This window comes from Mya arenaria, chromosome 16 (genome assembly GCF_026914265.1).
Source record: "Mya arenaria isolate MELC-2E11 chromosome 16, ASM2691426v1".
NCBI lineage: Eukaryota > Metazoa > Mollusca > Bivalvia > Myida > Myidae > Mya > Mya arenaria.
The window spans coordinates 27913573-27934481 of NC_069137.1; the positions used below are offsets into that span (position 1 = coordinate 27913573).

Genomic DNA, 20909 nt, shown 5'->3' on the forward strand with positions numbered 1-20909 from the left:
TCAACATTGAAAGGTTAATATGACACTGTCTCAACATGGAACGGTTGCTGTCTTCTGTCTCAACATTGAACGGTTAATATGACACTGTCTCAACATGGAACGGTTCATATGCACTGTCTCAACCTGGAACAGTTCATATGTACTGTCTCAACATGGAACGGTTCATATGTACTGTCTTAACATGTAAGTATTCAAAAGTACTGTCCCAACCGGGAACGGATCATACAATACTGTCTCAACATGGAACGGTTCATGTGTACCTTCTCAACATGGAACGGTTTATGTGTTCCGACTCAACATGGAACGGTTAATATGTAATTTCAGGTAGATATTGCTCCCACACCGAAGCAAGATGATACGACTATTCCTGTACGTGACGCTGTTATTTTGTGTGTATATGCTATGCGAGGGAAATGATTCAATTGTTGAAAAGAAATTGGAACATTTGGAAAATATCATTTCTGGAATGCAGACCTTCATTATGCACGTGAGAAAGTGTTTAAATATTTTGTGATAGCAACTAGTAAAGTACTATTACCCTTAACATAATAAAACAGTAGATAAGGATTTGAAAAAAAATAGTACTTCCAATCAAATAGTGAAAATAGTGACGTAATATTGCTTTCAGTTGACAAAAATGCTTATCTTCTTCTTAAGTTTAAAAAATCAACACAAAGACACAAAAGATTGCTGACTGGACATGTCGGACCTATGACCACTCATAAAATTGAATCATTTAAGCGGAAAACGAGAAGTGTTTGAAACATTCGATTTTTAATCACAAGTTGCTTAGCTCGCAAAAAACTACACATGCATGACAGGAGGATACATATGTTACATGCTTGCCAATAACTGATCCTTCAAACCTTTTTTAGCACGGTGGAAGCTGTGGGAGTGCAAATGCTCTTTCAGCCAAAATGAGATTAATATTATGTAATAAAAGTTGCATAGTTCGCAAACCAATATACTATCTTAAAGTATTGTTAAAATGTGTTGTGGCATCGTAAAAATCCATTTTCGGTGTAAGGAAATTCCTTAATTCCTGTTTTTCGTTATGTTGACATTTCTAATTCAGGACATGTTACTGATGAAAACAAAATTAGCTGAGACGGACAAGAAAATAGAGCAGATATTCGATCGACTTGATAACACACAGGGTGTCCCCCGTCTAGTCGAAAAGCACGATGAATCCTACGTTAACATGGAACTACAAATGGTATAATATATATTTTTATGATTTACTACAGTTTCTAAGCATTCGACATTACCTTGCTTTAGTATGTTTTAATCAAGTTTTAACGTATCAGATAAAAAATCGAAGAATAAAAGTCCACACATATGTACAAAAAATAATCAAACAATCGGAGGGACAGCTCCTTTTTATATGTTTTAACTGTTAATGCAACATATTTAGTTTGCGGTTATAGTGAGTCTCAACATCGAATGTGCCAGTCAATTAAACGTGTTTGAGGAATTAATGTCTAAACTTTAAATTTGAACTATATGGCTGCACGGCATTTTTAATCACGTACTTTATGCAAACATCTCAGTTACATACAAATAAATACAACAAATAACGAAAATCTTTCAAATTTGATAAACGTGTTCAAATGATTTTTTATTGTCCTTCGATAAATACATAACGGTCATATATTTCCTTTCAGAGATTCACAGAACTCACAAACAAGTTTGAGACTAAACTGGGTGGATTAGCACAGACTTTGTCGAATCAAACGAAGGCAATTGCAGATCTTGAACACAAATTTGAAAATAGTAAAATTAACTCTAACAATAAGATGTTTGAAATGACGTTGAACAGAATTAAACACGCCTTTATGCACGAAAAGGTTATCTTGGCTAAGGAATCTCGTTCCCTTCATGAAACATCAGAAACGTTAAGGACAGTATCCAAAAACATCATGACAGATGTCATCACTGCTATCGAAGCGTTGAACAGGACACAAGCAACTTCTGTCAATAATATGAAACTAGAGTTTCAAACTGTGGCTGTATCTGTTAAAGAGGACTTCAGAGAAACAGTTAATAATATATCTCAAGATGTTGTCAAAATTATCAACGACACTGGAAACTATCTGATAGGAAATGTCTTAGAACTGAAAACGTATCAGACCAAATTCAACAATTTAACAATTGCCCAAATACAGGAAATACAGCTACTTCATTCTCGACTTGATGATATTTACTTAATCACGAATAGCGATAGCATCAAGTTAAATATGGTATATGAAGTTACTACAATGAACTATGGGTTTATTGGAAATAACCTGTATTACAGTTATACCGAATTGAGTGGCACTGTTTCACCATCAGTTGAGTATTATTTCTACGTGCCCGGCGCCAGAGCAAGGCTTGCCAATGTCACAAGGTACGACACAAACGGTGTTCAGGGTCGACTGGAGGTTGACGTGAATGGAGAGTGGGGGACAGTGTGTAATACGAACTTTGATACTAAAACTAGCCCAAATGGTGAGGCAGAGGAAGAAAATGTTTCCTGTAGAACCCTGGGTGCGGGGTTCACCAAAGGGTTGGCCCTGCCCGAATTTCCCTTTGGTCAGAGTGCGGGGAAAATGATCATGGATAAAGACTGTGATGGCCATGAAAGTTCATTATTTTATTGTAGGGACTGGGGCGATTCAACCATTTGTGGGCATGAAAGGGAAGTACACTTGCGCTGTTTTGAATAAAGTCTCGGAGTGGAAACTGGACGTTTGTTACTGGAGTGAGGACTGTGATTTGGATAGTGATTAAATGTTTATGTATATTGTACTATAATAAAACAAATATTTTACACAATATTTAACTAAAAGCTGATGTTGCATATGCACTCTGTCTGCATCCGCCTTCTGCATTTGCTCTCTGCATCCAATTTCCGCGTCGTCGACCGCATGCGTGGTTCGTATCGTCATCTGCTTCCGTCATCCGCATCCTTCACATTGTCATCCAAATCGTACAATTCATAACAGACTAAAATGGAAAAATGGTCGTAACGAAACATCGGATCACTCGAGGCTTAAAATCGTACCCCGGCGTCCTCGAGCGATAGCAGTTATCTGTATTTGTATACCAGTTATTTAATGTTTGGTCCGATAAAAAACTGTCATGACATAGTGTGAAAAGACTGGGGTGATGGAGGAGGGGTAAAAAAACAGAATCAGGCACATGTATGTCCTAAATATCAAAATCAGGGACATGAATATCTTAAATACCATAATCAGGCTCATGCATGTTGTAGACAACAGACTCGTGCATGCATGTCGTTGGCAACATATCCAGGAACATGGATGTCTTTGACAACAAATCAAGGAACAAGGATGTCTTAGACAACAAATCCAGGAACACGCATGTCTTAGACACCATATCCAGGAACATGGATGTCTTAGACACCATATCCAGGAACATGGATGTCTTAGACACCATATCGAGAAACTTGGATGTCGTAGACATCATATCCAGGAACGTGCACCATATCAAGGAACATGCATGTCATAGACAACATATCCAGGAACATGGATGTCTAAGACAACATATCCAGAAACAAGGATGTCCAAGAACATGCATGTCTTAGACATCATATCCAGGAAAAAAGATGTCTAAGACACAATATCCAGGAACGTGCATGTCGTAGACAACAAATCCAGGAACATGGATGTCTTGAACAACATATACAGGAACATGCATTAACGATCATGCATATCGTAGTCGACATATTGAGGCTTATGCTTGTGACAGACAAAATATTCAAATTCTCGTATTTCACAGATCAGATATTGAGGCTCATTCATTTCCTTTAATAAACTTTCTTCTTCGTCTTTCGTATACAACAGAGTTGGGAGCATGCATGTCTAAGACATCATATATATGCCTATCCATGAACATATTCTGGTTCATGAATGTCTTCTAACATTTTTCATGACCAACACTTTCTGACAACTCAACGTCTTATAATAATGACTACCTCGGACTTTAAAATGATGTGTTTCACAAGGAAAGTGATCTTACTCATTACAAATGCATAAAAAACACAAATATGGTTTAACTTAACGTTTTTGTTGCCTTCAATTGTACTAGTATCATTTCCGAACAAAGAGGGACAATATTTTTACGCAACATTATGCTTAAGAGACAAGATAAATATGACATGACGATGTGGAGAAAACTTAAGAAATGTATCAACAATTTCAAAACAGTTTGTTAAAATAAACTTAAAGCCATGATCACAATTATCAAAATAGTACAAGGACCTCGGGAAAGATCAGAAACAACCACTATTGTTCGCAGCTGTTGCGTGTTTCCGTTCGGCATTTAAGGAATCCGACACACAAATAAGCCTTCTGGTTGCTCCATTAACCATAATGTTAAATGTAGATGCCTGGTGACCCCATGTATAACTTAAACGTGTATTGATTATGTAAATGAAATGACCTGAAACATACAATTATTTTAATGAGTATATCTGCTCTTTTATCAACTGAAATCGGACGTGAACTTACATATTTGCAATTGTTTAAGGTCAAACAATCTATCTTTACTGATCTTTTTTCCTTTTCATTTTCTGTACATAACATTCTTTAAAAGAATGAGAAAATATAGGGTCAGAGTCTACCGAAATCACTCATTTGTGAGTCGGAAACCTTTCATATTAGATATAAAAAAATGTCGTACTAAGTGGCTTTCGTTCAATTGCGGAAGGAAATATCTCCTTTCACACAATTTAAACACTTTGTACGTACATTCTTTTATTGTTTAACCATGTATATATAAATAGAATTATGGGAGGGAAACGCTGAATATTGCATTCAGCGTAATTTTGTGATCATAAGTCCAAACATTTTTCGTTTTCTTAAAATTTAAATAAGAAAAAGGCAGTTTTTCACTACAGTTTTTCACTACATTGAAAATTGTTACTAAGAAACATATTGAATACGGCCCCTGAAAACAGAAGAAAATAAACATTTTAAGCGTCCAATTAGAAATTGGATATAATATAACAATGCCATGGACAGTTTTGAGAAGTTAGTTTAATGTTGTACAATATAATCATAGGCTTTGTGTTTCATGGGTTTGTAAGTGGATATACCCTTGATGATCATCTTGACTTCATTCCATTCAATGTTAACTTAACCAACACATGCTCGTGCTTTTGTGTATTGTTCTAATAAGATGAACTTCATTTCAGCTCATATTATTATCAGTTTGTGTTTCAAGGTATTTGTGTTAACCTTGTAACCAGATTGTATAATTTGATATGTTTGCAATTATATCATCCATTTTATTTAGAAAAATGTTTCTGCAAACATGTACGAGTTATTTACAAACTTTAAAACTAATTAGGACTGATAAAGAAATATGAAGTAAAACTGTTTACCCTATTCTTTATTACACACGTGTACGTTAAGCACAGAAGAGAAGAGAAAATTCATTTAGAATTGTCCAAACTATATAAAAAATATATCAACGTAAACATATAATAAAATTGATGTGTATTGGTCAAAAGCAGTAAGACATTATAGTCAAAATAAAAAAAAACTTGCAGGTTGAATTTATCATTTATTAAGGCTGTATGTGAAGTTTATTCAAATACTAGCCATCATTACAATTTTAAATGCATGTTACAAAATACACCTATACCGATAATGAGTCCTTTGTACAATAAATTGTGGAAATACAATGTCTTTATCATTGCTTATAATATAAAATGGGATTAAATATAGGCAGATAGAAACAACGAACGTTCTCTCCTCATTTAAAAGAATGACTGAGAATTGTTTTTACCTAACGTTACCAGTTATAAACAGTTGATGCACTATACCAGCGGGATAAATAAGTGAACTTCAGCAATTTAGAGGACATATATTTACCTTTCCCTTATCAGCTTTGCCAGGAAGATAAGTTTTTGTAAAACAATGTTTGCATGCCAACGCGCGAGATACATTAAGAAAAACATTTCAAGGACTCACCACAATGCATAAGTAGGTTTAAAGGACATAAGTACAAACGATTCAGAATATCAAGTGGTGTGTTATTTAAAGGTTCAGGTTTCATTAAACAATCCATACATATGTTTTGAGGGTTCAGCAAGTGTAACGACAGCGGAGGTTAGATAACAGATCAATATTTATTTGTTGACATTGATGTTATTTGGTATAACGATTTGTATTAAATGGTATACATATATATGTCATTTATAATTGTTTGTTTGAATGAACATTTGGGCAATCAAAACAGAAACCGGAACATTAACGTCCAAACGCAAAAGTGATTTTAGTTTAAGAATAGTGGTATGTGCCAACATGTATGACATTGAAGAAGTGGCGATACAGTACTTGTACGCGTAAATGTAACTTCCTGTACAAGTTTCAGTTAATTACAAGAACTGTCTTTTCATATACGCATAAAGGCTGATCGACGCTTATATAGAATGTTTTCCTCGTGATTTTGTTAATATAATCACCGATTTCCTTGGTCGAGCCTACACATAAGGTACTTCACACATATAATATGTGATCTCAAAATTGAATAAAAGCGTTACACTTGTATCAAGTCCCCATATCTTGAAAACATAGCGCTCAAAAATAAGACTATAAGTGCACATGCACGCACGTAAGTAGCGAGTCGCACCCTCCTTATTGGGCAATTGCTGAGATTTCTTTAATATATATAAAAAGTTTTTATAAAAGGATATCCCCGATTCGTCACAGTTTATCGTTTTTTTGAAAGTCTGAACATTTTGACATGAACTGTTGTCAAACGGCTCTATCTACTGAACCATGTATACATATACATGCCTAGACCAGGGCTTTATGAAACCAATCAGGAGCTCTATCTACTGAACCATATATACATATACATGCCTAGACCAGGGCTTTATGAAACCAATCAGGAGCTCTATCTACTGAACCATATATACATATACATGCCTGAACCAGGGCTTTATGAAACCAGTCAGGAGCTTTATCTACTGAACAATATGTACACTTACATGCCTTGACCAGGGCTTTATGAATCCAGTCAGGAGCTCTGTCTACTGAACCATATATACATATACATGCCTAGACCAGGGCTTTATGAAACCAATCAGGAGCTCTATCTACTGAACCATATATACATATACATGCCTAGACCAGGGCTTTATGAAACCAGTCAGGAGCTCTATCTACTGAACCATATATACATATACATGCCTAGACCAGGGCTTTATGAAACCAGTCAGGAGCTCTATTTACTGAACCATATATACATATACATGCCTAGAACAGGGCTTTATGAAACCAGTCAGGAACTCTATATACTGAACCATATATACATATACATGCCTAGACCAGGGCTTTATGAAACCAGTCAGGAGCTCTATCTACTGAATCATATATACATATACATGCCTAGATCAGGGCTTTATGAAACCAGTCAGGAGCTCTATCTACTGAACCATATATACATATACATGCCTAGACCAGGGCTTTATGAAACCAGTCAGGAACTCTATATACTGAACCATATATACATATACATGCCTAGACCAGGGCTTTATGAAACCAGTCAGGAGCTCTATCTACTGAACCATATATACATATACATGCCAAGACCAGGGCTTTATGAAACCAGTCAGGAGCTCTGTCTACTGAATCATATACATCCCTGAACCAGGGCTTTATTAAACCAGTCAGGAGCTCTATCTATTGAACCATATATACATATACATGCCTAGACCAGGGCTTTATGAAACCAGTCAGGAGCTCTATCTACTGAACCATATATACATATACATGCCTAGACCAGGGCTTTATGAAACCAGTCAGGAGCTCTATCTACTGAACCATGTATACATATACATGCCTAGACCAGGGCTTTATGAAACCAGTCAGAAGCTCTATCTACTGAATCATATATACATATACATGCCTAGACCAGGGCTTTATGAAACCAGTCAGGAGCTCTATCTACTGAACAATATATACATATACATGCCTAGACCAGGGCTTTATGAAACCAGTCAGGAGTTCTATCTACTGAACCATATGTACATATACATGCCTAGACCAGGGCTTTATGAAACCAGTCAGGAGCTCTATCTACTGAACCATATATACATATACATGCCTAGACCAGGGCTTTATGAAACCAGTCAGGAGTTCTATCTACTGAACGACATATACATATACATGCCTAGACCAGGGCTTTATGAAACCAGTCACGAGCTCTATCTACTGAACCATATATACATATACATGCCTAGACCAGGGCTTTATGAAACCAGTCAGGAGCTCTATCTACTGAATCATATATACATATACATGCCTAGACCAGGGCTTTATGAAACCAGTCAGGAGCTCTATCTACTGAACCATATATACATATACATGCCTAGATCAGGGCTTTATGAAACCAGTCAGGAGCTCTATCTACTGAACCACATATACATATACATGCCTAGACCAGGGCTTTATGAAACCAGTCAGGAGCTCTATCTACTGAACCATATATACATATACATGTCTAGACCAGGGCTTTATGAAACCAATCAGGAGCTCTATCTACTGGACCATATATACATATACATGCCTAGACCAGGGCTTTATGAAACCAGTCAGGAGCTCTATCTACTGAACCACATATACATATACATGCCTAGACCAGGGCTTTATGAAACCAGTCAGGAGCTCTATTTACTGAACCATATATACATATACATGCCTAGACCAGGGCTTTATGAAACCAGTCAGGAGCTCTATCTACTGGACCATATATACATATACATGTCTAGACCAGGGCTTTATGAAACCAGTTAGGAGCTCTATCTACTGGACCATATATACATATACATGTCTAGACCAGGGCTTTATGAAACCAGTCAGGAGCTCTATTTACTGAACCATATATACATATACATGCCTAGACCAGGGCTTTATGAAACCAGTCAGGAGCTCTATCTACTGGACCATATATACATATACATGCCTAGACCAGGGCTTTATGAAACCAGTCAGGAGCTCTATCTACTGAACCATATATACATATACATGCCTAGAACAGGGCTTTATGAAACCAGTCAGGAGCTCTATCTACTGAACCATATATACATATACATGCCTAGACCAGGGCTTTATGAAACCAGTCACGAGCTCTATCTACTGAACCATATATACATATACATGCCTAGACCAGGGCTTTATGAAACCAGTCACGAGCTCTATCTACTGAACCATATATACATATACATGCCTAGAACAGGGCTTTATGAAACCAGTCAGGAACTCTATCTACTGAACCATATATACATATACATGCCTAGACCAGGGCTTTATGAAACCAGTCAGGAGCTCTATCTACTGAACCATATATACATATACATGCCAAGACCAGGGCTTTATTAAACCAGTCAGGAGCTCTATCTACTGGACCATATATACATATACATGCCTAGACCAGGGCTTTATGAAACCAGTCAGGAGCTCTATCTACTGGACCATATATACATATACATGCCTAGATCAGGGCTTTATGAAACCAGTCAGGAGCTCTATCTACTGGACCATATATATACATATACATGTCTAGACCAGGGCTTTATTAAACCAGTTAGGAGCTCTATCTACTGAACCATATAGACATATACATGCCTAGACCAGGGCTTTATGAAACCAGTCAGGAGCTCTATCTACTGAACCATATATACATATACATGCCTAGACCAGGGCTTTATTAAACCAGTCAGGAGCTCTATCTACTGAACCATATATACATATACATGCCTATACCAGGGCTTTTTGAAACCGGTTAGGAGCTCTATCTACTGAACCATATATACATTTACATGCCGAAACCAGGGCTTTATGAAGCCATTCATTCAGGTACTCTATCCACTGAACCGAACCATCATCTACAAGGAAACCTAACCACGGCATCACATTGATATATACTTACAAAAGCCTACTGAACAAATATATATGACTTTAAATAATGACAAAATGTGTACACATTGCAGCAACAGTTGTCAACATTAAGATGTCTGTGCTTTGTACGATGATTTTAAGACACTTTTAGAGTTGTTTTGTTGTTTTGTTTGTTAGCTATCAGCTATAAATTAGGATAAGCTGCAGAATGCATCCAAAATGAGAGATTGTGGCTTTAAAACAATGGCTAATCCTCTCTTACAAAAACATATGATAGATACAAGTATCACATAGACCACATAAACCCAAAACATAATAGGTATCTAAAATAATACAATAGTGAGGGGATTTGTACGGTGATATGTGTATGTTTTAATTAATCTTATCGTGCGCAGGAGATACTATAACGTGCGCACGAGCTACTAAGTCGTAAGCAGGAGCTCCTAAGTCGTAAGCACGAGATACTAATTCGTGAGCACGAGATACTAAGTCGAGTGCACAAGATACTTAGTCGTGAGCACGAGCTACTAAGTCGTAAGCACGAGATACTAATTCGTGAGCAGGAGCTACTAAGTCGTGAGCAGGAGCTACTAAGTCGTGAGCAGGAGCTACTAAGTCATAAGCACGAGATACCGATTCGTGAGCAGGAGCTACTAAGTCGTGAGCAGGAGCTTCTAAGTCGTGAGCAGGAGCTACTAAGTCGTGAGCAGGAGCTACTAAGTCGTAAGCACGAGATGCTAATTCGTATGCACGAGAAACTAAGTCGTGTGCACGAGATACTAATTCGTGAGCAGGTGATACTAAGTCGTGTGCACGAGATACTAAGTCGTGAGCAAGAGCTACTTAGTCGTGAGAGATACTAAGTCGTGAGAGATACTAAGTCGTGAGCACGAGCTACTAATTCGCGTGAGATACTTAGTCGTGGGCACGAGCTTCTAATTCGCGTGAGATACTAAGTCGTGAGCACGAGCTACTAAGTCGTGAGCACGAGCTACTTAGTCGTGAGAGATTTTAAGTCGTGAGCACGAGCTACTAAGTTGTGCGCACGAGCTACTAAGTCGTGAGCACGATCTTCTAAGTCGTGACAAAACTAAGTCATGAGCACGAGCTACTTAGTTGTGAGCACGAATGGCTAGGTTGTGCGCACGAGATGATTAAGTTTTGAGCACGAAATACTAAGTCCTGTGCACGAGCTACTAAGTCGTGATAAATACTAAGTCGAGAGCACGACCTACTAGGTCGTGAGCAGCAGCTCCTAAGTCGTAAGCACGAGATACTTATCCGTTAGCACGAGATGCTAAGTCGTGTGCACGAGATACTTAGTCGTGAGCACGATATACTAATTCGTAAGCACGAGGTACCAATTCGTGAGCACGAGATACTAATTCGTGTGCACGAGATGCTTGGTCGTGTGTAAAGATACTTAGTCGTGAGCACAAGATACTAATTCGTGATCAGGAGATACTAAGTCATGTGTACGAGATATTTAGTCGTGAGCACGAGATACTAAGTCCTGAGAGATACTAAGTTAAGAGCACAAGCTACTTAGTTGTGAGCACGAGAGGCTAGGTCGTGCGCACGAGATGATTAAGTTGTGAGCACGAGATACTAAGTCGTGCGCACGAGATACCTAAGTCGTGAGCACGTGATATTAAGTCCTAAACACGAGATGTTAAGACGTGAGAGATACTAAGTCCTGAGCACGAGCTACTAAGTCGTACGCACGGGTTACTTAGTTGTGCGCACGAGATAATTCAGTCGTCCGCACGACATAATTAGCCAATCAGAATACACTTTACATACACGAATGTTTTTTTTGAAAACGGCTGATAGCAGAAACGACTTTATTCTGTTATATTTTAATGCAGGGCTAACGTATGAAGAAATTTGGTTTCGTTTCGCCGATCAGCATGATATACACATATCACTCAGACATTTATATAGAGTCTTACGTGGGCTAATGTTGCGACGAAGAACTATGGTGCCCTCTGTACTGTGTTTGATTTATTAGCAACGCTAATGAACATTCTGGACCTCTGCATGGATACCGAGTCATGCATCAACGTTGCATTGTCAATAGTTTACGGGGTCGGGCCAACGACGTTGCTACCATCCGTCGTAAATTCGACCCTCGAGGTAGGGTAAAGGTGACAAAGTAAAGCGGACACCTTTAAAAGTCTACTTTTCCCAAACGTATACTGAAATTTAAATAAGCTTCCGACATGTAATGGTGGCCGGTTTATTCAGGTGGGCGTTTGGGTGAAGTATACATATTATAATTGAATCAAACATAGAGCATCATGCGCTCGACTTAATTATCTCGTGCGCGTGACATAGTAACTCGTGCGCGCGACTTATTAACTTGTGCGCACGATTTAGTGAATTATGCGCAGGACATATTATCTCGTGTGCACGACTTACGAATCTCGTGCGCACGACTTAGTATCTCGTGCGCACGACTTAAGAATCTCGTGCGCAAGAGATAAATAAAAACATACACATGTCACCTCTGCGCCACCGTAGATTTGTCCTGTTCGTTGAAAAAGTTTATTTTTATTTATGCATTTTTGATAAATGTTTGAGCAAGAGGCTGTTTCCTGTAAGAAACGATATTGAAGTGCCGCACACACAAAAAAAACATTGGTTCACAATCTGCAATACGCCTGCACGTCTGTAATAATTTGTTTATGCTGTAAGTGTTAAGATGCAGCGATATATCGGTAAGTAGGACACTTGCAAACTTGCAGAAGTAGCAAACAGCAAAACACTCAGATATTGCGTGAGCGTATGACCTTCTGTACAATTCTCCAAAGTCATATCCCTTGAAGAGCAGAGAAGATATCTGCCACTACGCACGATAAAAGGTGAATTTCAGTTGTACAAGAACAGTTTTGTGTGAACCATATTTTTCAGCAATCTGGAACTCCTCGTTGGATTCACACACACGGTAGGTCTGTCTTCTATCATTTTTTTTATTTATTGTCAAGGTCTCTGTTTATGCGTACGCGCTATTTTCGTTATATTTAATGATTTTAATAAACTCGTATTGCCGCATTACATATAATTTGACAGACGTGTTTTGTGGGTTGTCGTAATAGTAGTATTTTACACCAGTCCTTAATCATTCAAATGTTAGAATTACACCATATCCTGCAATCATATCAATAACATATTCAGCTTGTATTGCTATAAGAAAATATAAATGCAAAAAATGCACATCATTGCTCGATGATTTTTTGGTTTACAGTTTTAGGATAAAAAACGTGGTATCACATTTTATGAAAATAATGTATACAACTTTTTCCAGTTGTGTAAGCAACAGAATGAACTTTTTTAACATACCGACATTTTCTTGGGCTTAGCTAGATCAGGTCCGGTTTGTTAGGGGTTGAGAGAGCAAATGTAGAAAAAAATGGGTGAAGACCAGGTTTGCTAGGGGGTCGCGCGGGCATAACTAGTCAAGAAGGAATGTGCAAACTAGGTTTGCTTCGAGGTCGCAAGGGCGCACCAGAATCGATTAGCAGGTGCAATTTGTTAGGTGGTGACAAGAACTGATGTACAATTCAGGTTTGCCAAGTGGTCGTGGGGACAGAATAGACCAGAATTGATCACCAGAATAGGTTTTTAAGGGGGTCGCAAGGGCATAGCTAGACCATGATTTATGCACAGGTGCGGGTTTTTTAGGGGATGTACCTAGCCAAGTACTGATGTACAGTAAAGGTTTGCTAGGACATCGCGGAGGCATCACCGGGCAGAATTGATGTTATGTGAAGGTTTGTTAGGTCACCAGGGCGTAGCTAGACAATAATTGATGTACAAGCCCGGCTTGCTAGGAGTTCGCAGGTGCGTAGCTAAACAACAATTGATATGTAGTCCAGGTTCACGTTTCGGTCGCGGGGGCGTAGATAGACCAGAATTGTTGTGCAATCAAAGTTTGCTAGGGATCGCAAGGGCATAGTTTGACCAGAATTGATGCGCAGGCCCGGTTTCTAGGGGATCGCGAGGGCGTTGCTAGACCAAAATTGATGTGCAAGCACGGTTTGCTAGGAGGCGCAGCTAGACTTAAATTAACATGCAGCCCAGATTCGCCAGATGGCGCATCTAGACTAGAATTAACATGCAGGCCCGGTTTGCCAGGAGGCGCATCTAGACTTAAATTAACATGCAGGCCCGGTTTGCCAGGAGTCGCAGCTAAAATAGAATTAACATACAGGCCCGGTTTTCGAGGAGATGCAGTAGACTAGATCTAACATGCAGGCCGGTTTGCCAGGAGGTGCAGCTAAAATAGAATTAACATACAGGCCGGGTTTTTAAGGAGGTCCAGTAGAATAGAATTAACATGCAGGCCCGGTTTGCCAGGAGGAGCAGCTAAAATAGAATTAACATACAGGCCCGGTTCTCAAGGTGCAGTAGACCAGAATTAACATGCAGGCCCGGTTTGCCAGGAGGCGCATCTATACCAGAATTTACATGCAGGCCCGGTTTTCAAGGAGGTGCAGTAGACTAGAATTAACAGATGCAGATGCCCACGTAGCACTCACACATCGGGCCGACATTGAGCCATTTTGTTTTACTTCGGCCCGATATCGGCTTATGTTATCTCGCCGCTTGAAACAGCTATGTATCCGACTGATCACCGCTTTTTAATAAGATCTTATTATATCCAGTATAACAATATAAAATTATGTGGACGATGTGTTTCCAACGTTGCAACAAACATTAAATACCGTTGAATGCTTTAAAGTAAAGATATTACGTTTTTGTTTTAACATGGAAACAAAGTAACACTGCAATCGGCGTAAGGTATTAAACACCAAATATTTAATGCCGAGTTTTCCAAAAGACTTCAGTCATAAATTAGTAAAAATATATTTTGTATGAATTTTGTATTACATAATATACAACATATTATTTTCCTTCAATTTCATAAAAAGGGGTAAAAATGTATTTAGATATGCGACAAAAGGACTCGTTCGCTACGCTCACTCCGCCCATTCTTAATCATTAAGAATTATCTTCATGTCATCTAACTATTACTTAAAACAGTGGAAACTGCCATATTTGGAAAAATTATGAAATTATCTTATTTCAATACAACATATGGCCAACATATGCTCAACATCGACAAGGTTAACCGATATGCCGACTACATCGACCCGATGTATGTGTGTGTGTGTGTGTGCTAGTTAAGTTACCAGTAGAATGTAAATCAATTTAGAACAGGCTGGGCATATCAGAAGATAGGAATGAAGCACTATAAATGTTTGTGCAATATGGGATTAGGTTCGAGTTGGATTAAATCATTAAATATATACAAAAAATATCAAAGAATAGACTGGCTTATATTTTTATCAGAAGCATATACTCTCTACCCCTACAGCTTTGGACATCATGTGCAGGCCTGGGCCTATCTTTAGCTACGCCAGGGATGTTTAATTTACTAAAAACATTCTCAACAAAACAACGTGACTGTTCTTTTCAGTGATATTTAGTGAAATATAGATTTAACTGTATAACGTGAAAACCGCAAGAGTCATATGTTGATGAGTGGCTGGGTTAATTTGAACGTTCGGTGGTAATGACACGAGTAATAACAGAAAGAGTCATATGTTTATGAAGATATGACTCGAATCTTCTGAGAATCATCTATATCTCAAAACACTTGTATTACAGATGAAGATGTCCACCATTCGTTTTGTAATCATCCTAGCGGCGGTAACCACGTTGAGTAAGGCTGATATAACCTCCCTTGAGATGAAGGTAGAAGGCCTGGAGAACTTGATATCTTCTATGCAGACTTTCGTCCTACAAGTATGTACTCATTTGTCCGCAAATTATTTATCATAATAGAATAATTGTAATTCAAGGATGACTTAATATTCAGATGTATAGTTCAATGTGGGTATTAAATTCCAGGAAATATATTGCTCGAACGTACATCCTCAAAATAATAAAATTCCGGTGTACTTTACCCTGCCTGAAATTTACGTAACAGCTAGTATAGATTAAGTAATGTTAAGAAGAGGCGGTTCAAGCGTAGCGAACTAGCCCTCTTCTTAACAAATCATATCTTACTTAATATCTACCAAATGACTTATATTGTAACATACAGTTTGACTAACCGCTACGCATTTAACGCATATTTTGGATCTATGGCTTAACAATACTAGATTCGATTAAAATGTATCTTGAAGAGGCCGTCAAAATCTTTTTTTTCCAAAGCGATTTTTTTTATTCCGGCTCCAAAATGTATACCATATCTCAGGGGTGGTCGGACCATCTCCAGAGTCACACTTCAACGGGAATAAGAATTCTTAACGTGCGTTCTATCATGTATTTCCATAATAACGATCATATATTTATAGATGAATTGTTTAATGACTAAATTTGTTGCAGGACATGATATTAATTAAAGGCAAGCTTGCGAACACCGACAGAAAACTCGAACAACTCTTTGATCGAATCGACAACCTTCAATCGACAGAACGTGTAGGAGGAATTTCCGAGGGAGACATAGAACAAATAAGCGCCAAGGTACATATACCATTCTCGAGACTGTTCATCTTGTATTGTAAAAACATATCTGGTAGACCAATCTTACTGAAATTATACCCTGCTAAGAACTTTGCTTTTATTTCTCATTGAAACTCATCAACGAAACTCTATGTATTGTATACCAATCGCAAATCACACGCAGCACATATAGCTTCATTCGATTATCCGTATTCTTATCCAGTGCAGTTTGGTCTAAGTGCACACTGCTGACGTCACGATCATAACACTTAATATTAAAAAATAGTGCGATAAATGTCGTAGAGTTTTACAGACTATGATTTCACTCCGTTAACGCTTCGTAGTTCCGAATTTACTGAAATCCACTTCATTCAAACACATTCCTAAAAAGGCAGTAATAAATTTTTTTTATACTGTATTCATATATGGGTATAAAATTGATAAATACAGATAACACAGATAATTAACCATTGTAAAATACTTGAACATCAATATTCATTTAAATAATAAAGTGGAGATGTTACTATATTCGTTCTATTATTGATAAGTTCAAACTGATTTATTTAATATCGATTGTGAAAAAACTTATTAAAATATTATGTATCGCTCTTGTTGACTCGAGTTTACGTGAGAGTCTTGTAATGTGTTGTGAGGGAAACCGAAGTACCCGTAGGAAACCCACTGGTCCTGCTTGGTGACCACTAACCAAACTCATATCCGCCCAGGCCTGAAATCGAACCAAGGTGAGATAAGTGTAAGCTAACCACTGCACTAACCGGATAAACTTCACAACCTCTAATTTTATCTGTTATTAGGTGGTTCAACAGGTTTCCGAACGCATTGATCTCCAAAACATTGGTTCCGGGGTTTCAAAAGGATCAGCTGCTAAACTTGAAGATCTCGAAAACAAAGTTAATAAAACTCATAATGCCGTTAAAGAAATGGGAACGGAAATGGCAACTGTATCAGACATTTTAACCAGAGTAAAACGTGGTTTTGCAAAAGAAAAACTTTCGTTGTTAAACGAAGTAAGTGCGCTAAAAGAGACAACTGCCAATGTAAAGAGAGCCATCGACGCTATTTTTGTAGATTTCAATAATACCATGGATAGCATTGAACATAAACACAATGAGATAACAACAAAACTAAAAAGCGATATTGGAACACTGGTGACCGAGGTTTCTGATAAAATCGCAGAGATTGTTAATAATGAATCACTAAAGGCAACACAATTAATACAAGACACGTTCAATTACTTTGGCAAAAACGGGGAGCAACTGTCAAGTGAGATGTCATCTGTCGCGATCAACATTTCGTCACAGTTAGATGATCGAGTGGGTGAAGTCGTTATCAGGCTTGACAATATTTCATTAGAATGTGTTAAATCAATTGGTCGTCTTAACAACCATAATGAGAAGATGATGTTTTTACACAGGTTTGATGGCATTGGTATAAAGCATTTTCACGTACTAGGCGCCAGGGCAAGGCTTGCCAATGCCACACTTTACGACACAAACGGTGTTCAGGGTCGACTTGAGGTAAACGTGAATGGAGAGTGGGGAACAGTGTGTAATGTCAACTTTGATACTTCAGCTAACCCATACGGTGAGGCAGACGAAGAGACAGTTTCATGTAGAACCCTGGGTGCAGGGTTCACAAAAGGGCTGGCCCTGCCTAATATTCCATTTGGTCAGAGTATGGGACCAGTGGTTATGAGTCAAGACTGTGATGGCCATGAACATTCATTACATGATTGTAGGGACAATGGGGATCCAACCTTTTGTGGGCATGAACGTGACGTACACTTGCGTTGTTTTGAATAAAGTCTCGTACAGGAAACTGGATGTTTGTTTCTGGAGTAAGGACTGTCATTTTGATAGTAAAAGTGTTTGAGTGAAGAGACCTAAGAGATCGGAAATTGCAGAAGTGACTCTCTGCGATGATTTTGAATGAATGTTTAAATTGGCCTTAATGATATTGAACTGGCCCTACTTTCTCGAAACTTCTTAAGCTAAACAAGCTTTAGTCGCTTATTTCAATTAGCCAAAATACATATTTATAGATACAAAATGAAAAATAGTTTATTTTGATAATCGTAACGGTTATACATAGCATAATATATATATATATATAGTATTTAACCATTTATAGGAGTATATGAAACGCAAAATATTGAAAAACAAAAATAGTGGGTTTAGGCTTATCCTGTTATAAGAGACTTAAGAAGTTTCAAGAAATTCGGGCCTGGTGTACAGATAAAAAGTGTTTCACGAATCGAACTACGGACGTGTGAACCTTATATTCGAATGAAACAAGTATATAATGGTTGAACATAGTTTTTTGCAATCAAAAAATACATTGTATCGGTATATCATATGTTGAACAGTAATATACATGATATTTTGGAACGGATTGAAACATAAGGATACGTTATACTGTTTTGTTTCCGCCTGTTGTTCAACACTACATGCGTAAAGAATAGCCCTGGCGTAGTTTCTGATATAATAAACATTTGTTAAACTTATATAACTTAACATTGACTTCATTTCGGCCTACTTATTCGCTTCAAGCCATTCGCCAAAAAATAAATGAAAATATGCTTTTCGGGCGTCGAATTCAAAGGTTCGCCTTATTTGATAACTGTTTTTAGAAAATCGTTGCATAACATTGTTTAATCTAATGGCATCCCACCTAAGATCCTTAATATTTTACGAAAATTATATTTTACATGAGGCAACGAGGCATGAGAAATGACATTAAATTTGGTTTGTTTTGTATTTTTCCTGATACGTAGAATATGAAATCGGAACGTTACGCTCAATACACATTCAAATGGCATCGCATCACATGGAAATCATAGCCTAGAGGCATAGTTTTTGTATATTGTACTATAAAACCTTTTTTTTTTACACAATATTTTACTAAAAGCCGATGTTGCATATGCACGCTGTCGCATCCACTGTATGCATCGCACTCTGCATACAATGTCCGTATCGTCGACTGCATTCGAGGTCCGTATAGTCATCTGCTTCCGTCATCCGCATCCTTCGCCTACATCGTTACATCGTCATCCAAATCGTACGACATTATATAACAGACTCAAATGAAAATTTGGGTCGTACGAGACATCGGATCACTCGAGGCTTAAGGTCGGACCCCGGCGTCCTCGAGCGATAGCAGTATTACTTTATCCGTATTTCAGTTGCGGTAACATTGTGCTTCTAAGAAATAGTGAAATTATACTATTCTAAGAAATAGTAAACATTGAATTAAATAATGGTTCATTAAGCGCAAGAAAGGCTGAAACATTGAATCATAGTTATAGTGACAATATGTTAGGCCGTAATATTGTGCCTCTAAGAAATGACTATTAATTACCAGTGATAAGATGGTTCGCAGAGTGTCTGTAAGGCCATAAACTTGTGCTTAACCTTGTGCCTTAACTAATAGTTATACTAAACTAACAGAAATTTCGTTAAGCTATGTTAGTCTGCAACATTGCATCTCTAAGGGCGTTTTTGTTGATACCAATCTAGTTTTCATTTTGGTTTCAAAGGTTTCGGAGGTTTCGAAAGTTATGCTTGAAATAACAAATGCATGGTTGTGATTACAGATTCAGCAAAAAAGGTTTGACCCGATAAGGAATTGTTACGGTTACGACATGGTGTGGAACGACTGTGGTGATGGACGAGGGGTAGCATAATATCAGGCACATGCATGTCTTAAATTACATAATCATGGACATGCATATCTTAACAAACAGAATCAGGGTCTTGCATATAATTGAGAACAGAATCAGGAACATGTTTGTCTTATACAACATATCTAGGAACATCGATGTCTTAGACAACATATCCAAGAACATGGATGTTTTGGACAACATATCAAGGAATATGGATGTCTTGGACAACATATCCAGGAACATGTTTTTCTAAGACAACATATCTCGGAATATGGATGGCTTAGACAACATATCCAGAAACATGCATGTCTTAGCTAACATATCCATGAATTTGCATGTGTTAGACAACATATCCATGAACTTGCATGTCTTAGACAACATATCTAGGAATTTTCATGTCTTAGACAGCATATCTATGAATTTTCATGTCTTAGACAACATATTCATGAACTTGCATGTCTTAGACAACATATCGAGGAATTTTAATGTCTTAGACAGCAAATCCATGAACTTGCATGTCTTAGACAGCATATCTAGGAACATGCATGTCTTGGACAACATATCCAGGAACATGCATGTCTTAGCTAACATATCCATGAATTTGCGTGTGTTAGACAACATATCCATGAACTTGCATGTCTAAGACAACATATTTAGGACTTTTCATGTCTTAGACAACAAATCCATGAACTTGCATGTCTTAGACAACATATCCAGGAACATGCATGTCTTAGATAACAAATCCATGAACTTGCATGTGTTAGACAACATATCCATGAACTTGCATGTCTTAGACAGCATAT

The 20909-nt window shown here is 37.8% G+C and overlaps 3 protein-coding genes across 4 annotated transcripts; all 3 read left to right on the forward strand.

The window, feature by feature from the left end:
- The first annotated feature begins 316 nt into the window (after positions 1 to 316).
- On the forward strand, positions 317 to 5697 carry LOC128222248 (uncharacterized). Its single transcript, XM_052931202.1, has 3 exons — positions 317 to 487; positions 1076 to 1216; positions 1665 to 5697. Exons 1-3 carry the CDS (start codon positions 353 to 355, stop codon positions 2703 to 2705), a joined length of 1317 nt encoding a protein of 438 aa, XP_052787162.1. The 5' UTR covers positions 317 to 352; the 3' UTR covers positions 2706 to 5697.
- Positions 5698 to 9851: 4154 nt separating this feature from the next.
- On the forward strand, positions 9852 to 10774 carry LOC128221533 (reticulocyte-binding protein homolog 2a-like). The gene is made up of 2 exons (XM_052930137.1): positions 9852 to 9869; positions 10475 to 10774. Exons 1-2 carry the CDS (start codon positions 9852 to 9854, stop codon positions 10772 to 10774), a joined length of 318 nt encoding a protein of 105 aa, XP_052786097.1.
- Positions 10775 to 12572: 1798 nt separating this feature from the next.
- LOC128221081 (uncharacterized) lies at positions 12573 to 18948 on the forward strand. 2 transcript variants are annotated; one of them, XM_052929525.1, is made up of 4 exons: positions 12573 to 12862; positions 15585 to 15722; positions 16308 to 16445; positions 17240 to 18948. In XM_052929525.1, the coding sequence occupies exons 2-4, from the start codon at positions 15585 to 15587 to the stop codon at positions 18245 to 18247; spliced, it is 1284 nt and encodes a 427-aa protein (XP_052785485.1). In that variant the 5' UTR covers positions 12573 to 12862; the 3' UTR covers positions 18248 to 18948. The 2 variants fall into 2 exon arrangements, with proteins under 2 accessions (XP_052785485.1, XP_052785484.1); XM_052929524.1 differs by having other exon boundaries at positions 12576 to 12858.
- The last annotated feature ends 1961 nt before the right edge of the window (positions 18949 to 20909 follow it).